Genomic DNA, 13,226 nt, shown 5'->3' with positions numbered 1-13,226 from the left:
TTGGCACTCATTTATATTGCTGAGTAATCCATCAGTCAACCAATTGAGGCACAATCAGCTCAATCCCCTTCCTGGAGTGGATGTTTAAGGCCCGCCTTAGGAACTCTCTGATTTGTGCCCTAACCTTCACTAAGACTATCTCAAGCCTGTAGACCCCAATGCCGCAAACCTCCATCCAGACGCGCAGTACAGCCAACCAGTCCTGGTCCGACTACCTCGTCTCCACATATTCCTCCTCCATCTCACCCACCCACGATCCGGACCGATACGCCCCCAGCGCCACGCCTATCACATCGCCCACCTCGCCTAAGTCCATGTCCATGGACGCCTCATCTCCCTCCTCCAAAATCTCCCCTTGGGGGCCCTACACCAAATCCGGCCGCGGTGGCGCCGGCAACTTCACCTGGCAAGCCTCCTCCTCCTCCTCCTCCTCCCAATCCCCCCCCTCCAGCGCCACCTCTGCCAATAACCCCGATCTCGAATCCGGCATACCAACCCATCACCAAAGGATTCTACAGCCTTGGCAGCTGGAAGCACTGCCTATTTGCTAATTAACCTTAAGAAGGGCAGGAATAGGGAACTTTATCTAACGGGAAGGCTGATCATCCGGGCCGCAGATTTAAGCGGCGGTGACGAGGGAGGGGAGGGAGCGGGAGAGAGATAATCGGGAGAGAGCCTTTCGTCGCATGCTGTGATTTCGGTGCCTGTTCTTGCTTGGGAGTTTGGCAAGAAGGGGGGGGGCGCTATCACGTTTTCCTCGTCGTGATCTGTATCTACACAGACCTCCGCGAAGGTCTTTGTTCTTGGATAGGAGCACACCGGGGCGTTATGAGACGGGATGACACCATCTTCATATCCCCTTCTCGCGATCGACGCCGTAGCCGTACGAAGAATATACAGAACTCGCTCTCTTATATCTCCGACCAAAGGGGGCGCTGATCATCGGGGCTCCATCCCATCTAACCCGCCTTCAAAACCCTCCACCCCCCCATCATCCAAGAAGAGCATCTGATATCACCCCTCCCTCCCTCTCTCTTACATCTCAGACCTCAGACTAGTAGGCCGTAAGAGAGACGAAAGGATGCCCATCTCCTTCCTCACTTATCCTCTCTCCTCTGCCACCAGAGCATAGAGCATGGAGTCTAAAACACAGAAACCTCGTTGCCTGAGCATCTACCAGCACCGCATCCCGAGCGACAGAAGAGGTTACTACTACTGCTACTACTCACTACCACAGCCCTGCTCCTCTATCGTGACCTATTCCGTACAAACGTCGTTCCGTAGAAAATTGTTTTTCCTATCCCTCCTACACACATAGACGGGAAAGGGGTTACGTCGTAGACCAGAGTATATTCATACCCACCCCACCCCCATTTCGGAACTCGGAATCCGACATGGACGGCACGAGTAGAAGAAAAAAAGAATGTCAGATCACAAGAGCATACCATGGGCAAAAACCATCAGATGTGGCAGAGGCAAATCCTTGGGATTCTCTGGCTCAACTTAGCCACGAGCTACCTATCCTTGACGCGCCACTAGACTGGGCGGTCGGATTTTCGTTCGCTGCATCACCTGGATGTGGAACCTTTCCCCTTCCCTTTCCACGCCGTAAAAAGAACTCCTTGAACGCCATAAAGACACAAAAAACTGACTGATTGATTCCCTGGACCTGCTCTTCAAGGCGAGCGGTCTTGCCCTCATTTTCCTTCCCAAACCAAGCAAAACTGCTGGTATTTCCTCGTCATGTAAACTTCCTCCACCGCCCCAAACCCAAAAACCAAGCAAGACTGCTGGTGCTTCCTCCCTGTCATGTAGATTTCCTCCACCGCTCGCGAGATCGAGACGCTCAATTGACATGCATCGTCATCAGAAAAACCCCTTCGCCTCCCTCGCCTCCCTCGCCTCCCTCGCCTCCTCATTGAACTGCGCCGCCACAGGGCCGCACAGTTGCTCGATCGCGCTCTTCTCACTGTCATCGATCTCATCTGCCGTCACATACACCTCATCTTCATCATCATCTTCTTCAGCTTGCTGCATCTCTTTGTCTTCACCTTCTTCTTCTTCTTCTTCTTCTTCTTCCTCATCTACCTCATCGCCGACCTCCGGATCCGGTTTCAGTTTCAGATTACCACCGACGTGGAGCTCCCACTCATACCGCTCTCGGCGCTTGCGCTCCGCCTCTAAGCGCTCGCGTCTTTCGTATTCGCCGGAGCTGACGGAGCTGTCATCATCGTCACTGTCATCCTCGTCGTTGTCGTCGTCGTCGTAGTCATTCTCGTTGTCTCCATCTTCTCCATCTGAGTGGTGGTAGTTGTCCTTGGCGTCGTCGAATGGATTGGCTACGTCTTGCGCTTCCGACAACTCCTCATCTACCTCATCGCCGACCTCCGGATCCGGTTTCAGTTTCAGATTACCACCGACGTGGAGCTCCCACTCATACCGCTCTCGGCGCTTGCGCTCCGCCTCTAAGCGCTCGCGTCTTTCGTATTCGCCGGAGCTGACGGAGCTGTCATCATCGTCACTGTCATCCTCGTCGTTGTCGTCGTCGTCGTAGTCATTCTCGTTGTCTCCATCTTCTCCATCTGAGTGGTGGTAGTTGTCCTTGGCGTCGTCGAATGGATTGGCTACGTCTTGCGCTTCCGACAACTCCGACTCATCGTCCGATCTCTCGTCTAGCAATGCCCGATCTATCTCGTCGAGCTGGTATTTCCCTTTCTGGGTGCCTTGTTGCGCAGCCGGGTCCACGGCGGTCTGCTTCCCTTTCCCCTTGACATCTCCTTGGCCATTTCCATCGTTTTCGTCATCACCACCATGGTTTGCAAACGTGTTTGGATCACAAGGGTCGGGGGCTGGCTCGGTATCCTGCTCGTCCTCTTGGTGTGTATGTTTCCACCGAATACCACAGCCTTCGGTGAAGCATTCCCAGTACCAGCCATTTACTCCTTTTACCACACAGTCGTGAGTAGTATCAAATGCAGCTTCACAACCCTCACACTGCCACATGCCATCACATTCACATTCATCTAGCTCTTCTTCCGAGTGGAGGTGAATCGAGGCATCCCAGCATCCAGCTAGGTTACACCCAGGCCGGGTCATCGGTAGTCGACCTCCATTCAAGCTTTCTTGCGTCTGCTTTTTGTCAGCCTTGGCATCTTTCACCATTCTAGCAAGGTTAGCTAGGGCGGAATGGGTACTAACATATTGGTTTGACTGCTGGCTACTGCTGCCGGCTGGCCCGTTTTCTGAAGACGAAGGCTGACTCGATGGAGCCACTACTGGTGGTGGTAATGTCGGAGGAGTGGCTTGCGGTGGCGGCGGTGGTGGCGGAAGCATCCCCAAACCAGGTATAAGTTGCACAGGGGGTGGTACTAGAGGTGTCTGTGTTATGGATGTACCACTGTATGCACCACTTGCCGGTGGTAACGGCGAGACGGGTGCTGGCGGCAAGGATGGGATGGCTGCTGGAGGTGACGGCACCGCGAAATTGAACAAGCTCGACGGTGGGAGAGCTCGTGAAAAGCGCCCTTTGGGCACGGCTTTCTTACGTATGAGACCGCCATTAGCTGGCTGCACAGTCGGTGTAGGTGGTTGAGGAGGACGAGGTGTGAAGAAGGGGGAAGGGGGAGGAGGTGTAAAGACTGGTGGAGGAGGAGGAGGTGCGAAGACTGGCGGAGGAGGAGGAGGAGGTGTGAAGACTGGCGGCGGAGGAGGTGTGAAGATTGGCGGAGGAGGAGGAGCGAAGACTGGCAGAAGTGGAACTTCTGCATCTTGCATGTGCGAGTCTTCAGCAGGCACCGGTATCAAACCAGGTGTGCCGTGGAGGTTGGGTGCCTCCATGGCAAGGTCTGTAGAGGGTGCTTGCACGCCCTCCGCTGCCACATCGCCAGGGGATTCTTGCATCTCCTCATCGTGTATAGGACCCTCAAAAAGAGAGTCTAATGAATCGGCAGAGTGATGGGAGGGGGCAGGGGAGGGTGCCCTGGCGTCCATGGGGTCTTCGGCCTCGACCGAGCTCTGCACAATCGAACCATCTCTTGCGCCCTCAGCTGGAATCTCGTCCAAGACAGGGACCTCTTGGACCACGGATGGCTCAGCAACAGGCGCATTATAAAGAAGAGGTGGTTCGCGTATGGCGGCCTCTTCCACGGTAGGTGCTGTGGCGACAGGGGCATCGCCAACAACAGGAGGTTCAGTGGCGGCGGTCTCTTCGATGATAAATGGCTCAGCCACCGGCGCTTCATCGACAACAGGAGGTTCAGTGATGGGGTCCTCTTCGATGACAAGTTGTTCAAACACCGGCGCTTCATCGACGACAGGAGGCTCAGTGATGGGGTTCTCCTCGATGATTGGTGGTTCAGTGACCGGCGCTTCGTCGATAATAGGGGTCGCTTCTTCAACAATAGGAGTTGCTTCTTCAATAACAACAGGGATTGGTTCTTCAACAACAAGAGGAGTCGCTTCTTGAACAACAACAGGGATTGGTTCTTCAACAACAACAGGGATTGGTTCTTCAACAACAACAGGGATTGGTTCTTCAACAACAACAGGGATTGGTTCTTCAACAACAACAGGGATTGGTTCTTCAACAACAACAGGGATTGGTTCTTCAACAACAACAGGGATTGGTTCTTCAACAACAACAGGAGGGATTGGTTCTTCAACAACATTGGTTCTTCAACAACAGGAGTTGGTTCTTCAACAACAGGAGTTGCTTCTTGAACAATAACAGGAGTCGGTTCTTCAACAACAGGAGTTGGTAATTGAACAACAACAACAGGAGTCGGTTCTTCAACGACAGGAGTTACTTCTTCAACAACAACAACAGGAGTCGGTTCTTGAACAACAGGAGTCGGTTCGACTGCAGGAGGGTGCACAACGATTGCCGGTATGGCTGCAGGCTTTTTGATCTCGTCTGGCTTCTGTTGAGCAACTGGAGAATAGCCGTAAATGATGTCTGATTCTTGCCAATATTTCTTCCTGTTGTCAGCACGCATTTTCGTGGTTACAGTGGCAAAACGATTGAGTTTGGGGTATTCGAGTTCGAGCATAGTTTGGATGTTGTCTTCAGAAAGAGTGATGTGATCATCCACTTCCTTGGCCAATTTCGTGCATCGTTTGTTCACTTCCTCTATCTGCCGGACAAGGGCACCTTGCACCCACTGGAACTGTTCACCATGCGCCTTCTCCTGTCGGTTATACAGAGAAGCCCAGTCCCGAGCCTGCAAGTTCTGTCTTCTGTTCATTTGAGTTAGAGAATGTCGAATCTTCTTGACTTCACGTCGGCTTTGGCCAAGTAGATGTTCCAGGTTCTCTTGCTTAGCAGAAATCTGAGACGTCTCGTGCACTGGTGGAACTTGCTGAGGTTTAGTGCTTGTGGCAAGGAAGAGATTGTATGCGAGCTTGCAGGTATGGATGACTAGCCACCCTAGCAACGCAAAAAGGATAAGTGTGCCTGCTAAATAGCGCATGTTCTCGAACGAAGGTTCCGGAGGGTGGTAGTGGTTGCACAAGTACTTTTTCCATATGCAAATAGTTCACAGGCGCTTGGTGATCGGTGGAAGGAATGGCAGTGATGACTGGTCGGACCCTGGTTGGGCTGAGCGTCGTTGACGACATGCTGAGCGAGGTTGGAGTGTAGTACTGTGTCAGATTAGTATATGGCTGGGATTCTTGGATGGGGGAGTGGCCTACATAGATTGTGGATGTTGTGCTTCTGGCTTTGGCTCCATTCCCTATCATTCCCGGCATTTTGCTGATACTGGCCATCAACTTTTCCCAGTATGACATGCCATCGTCGAAGAAGTACCGGCCGGTGAGAATGTCTTCGATCTCTTCAAGCGTTCTTAGTAGTGTACCGAGCAGAAAATGAAACGGTGCTGCAGGGGAGAACATCTTGGTGAGGTCAAGACGAGACTTGATTAAGCAAAGCGAAACAGTTGTCTTGGAGGATAGCAAGCGTCGTTACACTCGTGCTGACAAGATGCGGATCCTTTGGAAAGGGTTGAGGAGGATACGATGTTGTTGAGGAATTCCGAGGTGAAGTGGCCTTGACAAGTCACGTTGGTCACTGCAGTCGTACTGTGAAGATAGAGTTTTGGTTGGAAAGGTTGATGGAGAGAAGATGATGTTGCAAAGGGCGGTAGCGCTTATAAAGTAGCTTCGCCGCTGTGCCTGTTGTCAGATCGGTGAACGTGTAGAACAATAAGTATTCAGTAAAGTAGAGGATTTATTGTGCAGAATATTGAAAGTGCGAAGGAGTAGATGTTATTGCCTGGAAGGGCTTGGCGCTGTCTGAGGAAACACTTGTGGCACGAGTATTCAGCATGTGTTTGTGGTGCTGAATAGCGTGGGTGAAAAAGGACAATAGCTTCGATTGTGTTCTGTATGATTACCTGGTGTCTTGTCCCACAATCAACAGCAAACAAAGCCGTTACTTCTCTATTGTCCTGGAAGGAGGCACAATGAAGAAGCATTGCGCTTTGCTTTTGCTCCGTGTAAGAGACTGAAGCGGAAAGTCCTTTGTTGGGTTAGTCAGTCTATCCGCCATACTCGACAAGTTCAGGAGGATTCCGCCGTGAAGCTTCTCTCGGGAGGGGTTTGAGCGCACATCGCAGCCAACCTTGGCGTGATATGCTGGTTGATCTCTGATCAAGATGCTTGGATCATCGACGCTGGAACTTGGCTGCAGGAATGATTGACCAAGCTTCAGCTGCGCCTGCGCAATTTCGCCAGGCAGACTTCACCAAGTCCATCCGGCCAGAATCTCCCAATCTTTGTCAAACGAGGTCTCGCAGCGCGCTCAAACGACGAAGCCAGTGAGCTATAGAACACCAGGCATCGAAAGCAGCTGTGTGCATGACCATGCTCGATGAATCCTTCTGCTCTGGCCTGGAAGGATCAAGGCCTTCCAAAGAGCACACCACAGTGCTCATGCCTGAGGAGAGGATGGCTCCTAAACTCATTCGATTGTCCCGCACCAAAAGCCAAAGCAAGCTTACAGACACCTCGCAGCAGGAAAAGGGTCAGTTCAAGCATGATCAAGCTGGATATTTGGGTGGCATCACGGGCAGCTGTCGGCAATACAGGCGATGAACACAACATCGAGAGTTATATTACCCGATACACCATGGGTTAGATTGCGGCGTTTGAGCTGATATACAGCCCATCCCGACAGATACCCCATGTACTCACATTGCCTTCGCATGTCGAACTCTTATGGTGGACCTACAACATTTCTCTGCTGCGCGGTCTGGTAGTGGTCTCTTCTTCCACGGAGCGAGAAGTTGACTCGCCCACATTTGCATTGGCCAAAACCGCGCAAGCAAAAACAGCTCCATCACAATGCTCAGCCTGCGGGGTATACGATCAGCATGTACCTGGTTGGTAGACTCGATTGGTATGGTGGTAGGTTGTGTGTGGAATGTAAAAGTTCAGACGGAAATACTAAGTTACTACTCCGTACTCGCCAATCAGCAAGCGCGCCAAGGCTCGGGCGACCCCTTTGCACGGCCCGGAGGTTTATCCTCCACCACGAAAGAAGTTCTTCCATTAAGTTACTAAACAAGAGCGGAGTACGAGATTCATCTAACCACTGCATATACCCTGGTGAAATTACTGCTGCACTCTTCCCTCCGTAGTGACCAGCTTATGCATTCCATACTCACGCCGCCTCCAAATTCTCGCGAATGCTGATCTATCCGGCTAAGTATTCGATTTGAAACCAATCGCAACTAGCTACTCTGCCCGAATCATACCAAGCCACTGTAACTACAGTTCGTCTACATGGAGTGTATCCCGACAAGGCTTTTATGGAAGAAGCCCTGTACGTTCCAACATCAAACCAGTCTTATCAGTGACCTAGAAAGGAACATAGTTATCGTTCGACATAACCTTTCCTAAGTAGTTTCATACGTTGAAAGAAGAAGCACGAACACCATCGTGGAGTGCATGCTTGGGAATCAAGTCGTCCCGAGCCTGCCAAAGGCATCTTGTTATTCTGCCAGCAGAGCATCCTTATCCTTCCTTGTGACCACTACCTGAGGAGAATCCTTTTACGGAAGCTTTTTATTACCAGACTCGTGTTTGGCGCCCGGAGTCTCCGCAAAGATATAGCAGGTAGCCAGTCTCCTTCTTGTAGAATATGTACGTATATTCGTTCTGGGAACCGGTGGAGTTTGAGGTTAAGAGCTATAGCAACCCGTGCGTCGAAAAGGGCATAACCATGATTTTCCGCAGGTTTACAGAGGCAGGACACGTGAATTCACAGCTATCTTGGCCTTGCACAAGAAAGATCCGCGATCTGAGCTTCCTGACCTAGCCACTTCGGCTTTCAGCTCCTCCACGCTTGAGATAAGACATTGTCAAGGGTCGTTTCTATATGTCGCGCTAATGCATAGTCTAAGTCTAGGACATGTCACAGTCATTCCCATTCTTCGACAATTAGGGTAACCTCCAACGAAACACATGTTGAGACTCCCGTTTTGCTGTCTATTCGCAGCAACCATCTGAGCATCTGATATAAGTCGAGCATTGAACAGTTTTGAAAGATATATCTGGTCCCAAGACTTACCGTTGCGTGTAAAGGAGAAACGATAAGATAGATTTCGAATCACGGCGTCTAAGTCTGGCACTTGATGTCGAGGGATCCACGAGGCCAAATCCATGGACACGAGACCCAGCTCTCCATCTCTTGGGTCCGGCAGATCCTTGATATGGTAAAATCTCAGCTCCTAGCTGCGAGCCTAACAGAGATGGTAGTTGGAGAACTCTTAACTTAGGACTGGGCTGGAGCGGCATGGAGCAACTGCGCATCGGAGCCTGGCAATGACGCAAACGAAGGACACCACCGTCAGCAAACTCCGTTACTGTGAGGTCCAGAGCTGCGTGAGGCCCTATAGGTGGTGGCGGCTGGGAACCATGTCGATTTTCTGTAGCGGTCGCATTCGTGTTGGGCTGGGTGCTTCTACGCTGGTCTGTTTCATTTAATTATGTCGACTGCTTGAATGGTGCCAGTTGGCTTGATGGCTGGAATTGCCTTGGTGTTGTCGAAGACGCTGGTGGTGGCGATTGATCAAGAGGGGTCGACGACACAATCTTCATCAAGGGCGTTGACTAGGGGGAAGTCGTTGGCTCGCTGCTGCTGGCCGAGCCTGTACAAGCGCTGCCAGTCAATATACCTTCCAAAATGATGCGGCTTGTCAGACCTGGGCTCTGGTACGTTTTGTCGCAACATCGACCCAGCTACGGAAGACAAGATAATTCTATGTCAACAATGTACGTATAGGATGATGTAGTTTCCCTTAACTGACTTAATCCACAATGTGTATTGGGGGAAGAAACAGGAGCACTGGAAGTGGGATGCGTAGTATTTTTAATGGAATAAAATGGAAGTATGCATTTAGATCGTCATGTATATTATTTAAGGCATGACGCCCCCCGCCTATATGATAAATGTCCACCCATTTTCATGCTAGCAAATCTTGCTTGAAGCTCCAGACTGTCAGGTAGGACAGCAAGGACTTCCTTTGATGCACAGGTAAATCAAAGCGAATCATAGCCTGTACACGAACTACTACCTCTCCGAAGAAGGAGCATGTTCCGTGTACGCCAGAGCCCTCCAACATGCTTATACCGGTTCGAATGGAAAGGGACTTGTAACGTGATAAGCCGCTCGGCTTACTGCAGCCTCTCAGCCAGCACCATTCCATACCAGACCGTTGCTAGGCCTCCCGCCATATTTAGAAGACTTGAGACTCCATGCATTCTCCCAAATCGTTGATTCAATATTTGCATCTCCTTGCTGTGTGGGCCAGCATCGTAGCTTCTCTTACCATCGCGTGTTTCTGCATGCTGGTCAGCCAAGCAGGAAACATACAGATACCAGACGGAAGATGAAGAAAGTTACCTTGGTGCTTCCTCTCCTTCATGATCCGAGTAGTCGCCGGCCCAACAGCCATAAGGTTGGCCAGACTCGTTACGAGCATCGTCAACAACGGCGTCAATACATGCAGCCGATTTTGCTGTTCAAGAACGCCGGATAAGCTTGACGGCCGGGAACCGATGGCGGTTCGTTCGCCGGGGTATGTCAATGCGAGGATAACAGGGAGAGCGGCTTGCATGGAGAAGTAGACCGGAAAGATGGCCTGCTGTAGCGAGGAGAATTGGGGCCGGGGTAGAGCACGATATGCTACAATGCCACCTATGAAAGACTGAAACACTTGCGATCCCAGAAGTGTACCATAGCTACAGACGAATGTTAGGGGGCGGTCAGTTTGCCGCGTCTGCGCAGTCTACTAACCTTATCAAGTGGTATGGAGCGGGAGATTTTAAAAGTGATAAGTCTGGCATTATAGTTACAGAGGTACAAGACTTCGGGAGCTTGAATTTTATTTCCCAGGGAGAGCTTATTGTCCGTGTAAAGAGAAGCTTGCTACCAACGGATGGTTGTTGATTTCCATGACGATATTAAGAAGCTGTGATCTTATCTAATCTATAGTCACACGTGATGACGCGTTAATCCGCGATTTTGCCCCACCGCTAAAAGATTACTACGGTTACGTGCTGCCTATTAGGGTGTAGGCACCCGTAACAACAATTGATATGGTGCAGCAAAAGGTAAATCGTCATGATACTCAAGACCTTCGCCGCGTCGCTTTGCGCTGGCTTTTGTTACTATAACGCTTAATGAGCTTTTGGATCGGTCCCTTCAGCCATGGCGGATAAGGAAGCAACTGTCTACATCGTGGATGTTGGGCGTTCAATGGGTAGAAAGCATCAGGGCCGAAAGGAGACAGATTTCGACTGGGCAATGCGATATGTGTGGGACAAAATCACTACAATGGTCCGAGATCATGGACTCAACGTGCGGAACATGGATGACCCTTCTCCAGGTGGCCACGGGACGAAAGACGTTGCTGATAGGAGTCCTGGGCCTTAAAACAGATGGTATGGAAGGGTGGAGCCCTTCTTTGTTCTGGGACTAATTATCCAGGTACGAAGAATGAGCTGGCGGAGGACGAGAGCTATGCACACATTACGCTGTTTCAACCTATATCTCAGTGTGCAGCCTACCAAAGGAACCGATTGGTGGACAGCTGATCTTTAGTTCAGGATTCTGATGCCGGATCTGAGAAGACTGCGTGAGGTCATCAAACCTAGCAAAACAGATCGAGGAGACGGTTGGGCTCCTCATCCTGCTGGCTACTGGGGCTGATGCTTCTTACAGCTGTTTCCGCCATTGTCTTGGCCATACATATGATCATCAAGCAATGCAAACAGCTCAAGTATAGAAGACGAATAGTTCTTGTGACTGATGGCAAAGGCTACATTGATTCCGACCCAGACAGTCTGAATGACATTATCAAAAAGATCAATGGCGATAACATGGAGCTAGTAGTGCTTGGTATTGATTTTGATGATCCTGAATACGGCTTCAAGGAAGAGGAGAAACCACCACAGAAAACCAAAAATGAGGCATTTCTCCGGGATCTGACCGAGAAGTGCCACGGCGTTTTTGGCACCATGGCTCAGGCTGTGGAAGAGCTTGACATCCCACGACTGAAGACGATAAAACCTGTCCATTCTTACCGAGGGACATTGACACTAGGAGATCCAAAGGAATACGACACCGCCCTCAGCATTGATGTGGAGCGCTTTCCACGTACCATGATCGCTAAGCCTCCTTCAGCTAGTGCCTTTGTTCTGAGGTCTGATAGTGGCGAGCCAACACAATCGACAGGAACAGTGGTGGCGGACGGCGAGGAGGATGAAGCCATCCAGAGGAACGGGAACACACTGACCAATGTTCGAAGTGCATATTCTTACACGGTGGCCGACGCCGATGCTCCTGGCGGAAAGAAGGATGTCGCCAGGGACGATTTGGCCAAGGGCTACGAATATGGACGCACGGTAGTCCCCATTAGTGAGAGCGATGAAAACATTACGAAGCTAGAATCTGAAGCTGCAATGGAGATTGTTGGATTTGTGCCAAAGGATAAAGTACACATACGAAGAACTCCGTATGGACTCTCAGCTAACAATTTCCAGTACGAACGATACATGGCCATGGGAACCTCAAACATAGTTATTGCCCAGAAGACCAATGACAAAGCGGTGATAGCCCTGTCGTCCTTGATTCATGCTCTCTTTGAGCTTGATGCTTACGCCGTAGCCAGAGTCGTCAAGAAAGACGGCTCTGATCCACTTCTTATCCTCCTCTCACCCTCGGTCGAGAAGGACTACGAATGCCTGATCGAGAATCAACTCCCTTTCAGCGAAGATGTCCGCTCATACCGCTTCCCACCAATCGATAAGATTGTCACAGTCTCTGGCAAGGTGGTTACACAGCATCGAAATCTTCCTACCAAGGATCTTTCACAGGCCATGAGCGACTTCGTGGACAAGATGGACATCTCTCACTTTGACAGAAACGACGAAGGTGAAGCAGGAGAATACATGGCACTGGAAGATGTATTTTCTCCCGTCTTGCACAGAATTGAGCAGGCAAAACGCTGGCGTGCTGTTCGACCCATGGAGCCTGTACCACCTGTTCCTGAGGTGTTACTGAAGTATTCTGAGCAGCCTGAAGAGCTGCAGCGAGAGGCCAAGCCCGCACTGCAAAGACTAATCAAGGCTGCAGATGTAAAGAAAGGTATTCTGCATTTTCTTCCGTTATGGAACTAGCTAACGTATCTGGCTACCTAGTTCCACCAAAGGTCAAAGGCAGAAAGCGCAACCGCGAAGCCGATAAGCCTCTGTCAGGCCTCAATGTCGATGACCTCTTCCGTCAACAGCCAAAACGCGCCAAAATCTCCTCCGAGAACTCAATACCGGAATTTAAGCAAACGCTCGCTCGAGCTGAAGACATTGAAGACATTAAGGACGCTGTCAAGCAGATGGCGGCAATCATTGAAAACCAGATCAAGGACAGCTTTGGGAACAGCAATTACGATCGCGTTCTAGAAGAATTGGGTGTGATGCGCTCCGAGTTGACAGAACTGGAGGAGCCCGTGCTCTATAATGATATATTGCGTGGACTCAAGATGAAAATTATGGCAGAAGAATTGGGTGGAGAGCGAAGGGAGATGTGGTGGTCCATTCGAAGGAATCGGCTGAGTTTAATCGACAAGAAAATGTCGGCTGTCTCTGATGTGACAGAGGAAGAAGTGAAGGAGTTCAATGCTGCGAAATGATGTCTCGAATCTTTGCCTGTGGTCGAGAGGGCGGAC

At 50.7% G+C, this 13,226-nt stretch overlaps 4 protein-coding genes across 4 annotated transcripts; 2 read left to right on the top strand and 2 right to left on the bottom strand.

Moving 5' to 3' along the window:
• Window positions 1-158: 158 nt before the first annotated feature.
• EPUS_08080 (uncharacterized protein) lies at window positions 159-551 on the top strand (the record flags this gene model as incomplete). The annotated part of the gene is made up of 1 exon (XM_007807255.1): window positions 159-551. One exon carries the CDS (start codon window positions 159-161, stop codon window positions 549-551), a length of 393 nt encoding a protein of 130 aa, XP_007805446.1.
• A 1,315-nt stretch (window positions 552-1,866) lies between these two features.
• EPUS_08079 (uncharacterized protein) lies at window positions 1,867-5,892 on the bottom strand (the record flags this gene model as incomplete). Its single annotated transcript, XM_007807254.1, has 5 exons — window positions 1,867-4,672; window positions 4,728-4,738; window positions 4,806-5,399; window positions 5,479-5,640; window positions 5,692-5,892. The coding sequence occupies 5 exons, from the start codon at window positions 5,890-5,892 to the stop codon at window positions 1,867-1,869; spliced, it is 3,774 nt and encodes a 1,257-aa protein (XP_007805445.1).
• Window positions 5,893-9,675: 3,783 nt separating this feature from the next.
• EPUS_08078 (uncharacterized protein) lies at window positions 9,676-10,347 on the bottom strand (the record flags this gene model as incomplete). Its single annotated transcript, XM_007807253.1, has 3 exons — window positions 9,676-9,842; window positions 9,905-10,242; window positions 10,298-10,347. 3 exons carry the CDS (start codon window positions 10,345-10,347, stop codon window positions 9,676-9,678), a joined length of 555 nt encoding a protein of 184 aa, XP_007805444.1.
• Window positions 10,348-10,711: 364 nt separating this feature from the next.
• Window positions 10,712-13,190, top strand: EPUS_08077 (ATP-dependent DNA helicase II subunit 2; the record flags this gene model as incomplete). Its single annotated transcript, XM_007807252.1, has 7 exons — window positions 10,712-10,840; window positions 10,890-10,944; window positions 10,991-11,057; window positions 11,110-11,177; window positions 11,225-11,997; window positions 12,046-12,649; window positions 12,703-13,190. 7 exons carry the CDS (start codon window positions 10,712-10,714, stop codon window positions 13,188-13,190), a joined length of 2,184 nt encoding a protein of 727 aa, XP_007805443.1.
• Window positions 13,191-13,226: the final 36 nt, after the last annotated feature.

Source organism: Endocarpon pusillum (assembly GCF_000464535.1).
Source record: "Endocarpon pusillum Z07020 unplaced genomic scaffold scaffold6762, whole genome shotgun sequence".
Taxonomy (NCBI): Eukaryota; Fungi; Ascomycota; class Eurotiomycetes; order Verrucariales; family Verrucariaceae; genus Endocarpon; species Endocarpon pusillum.
This window is presented reverse-complemented; position numbering and strand designations above follow the sequence as displayed.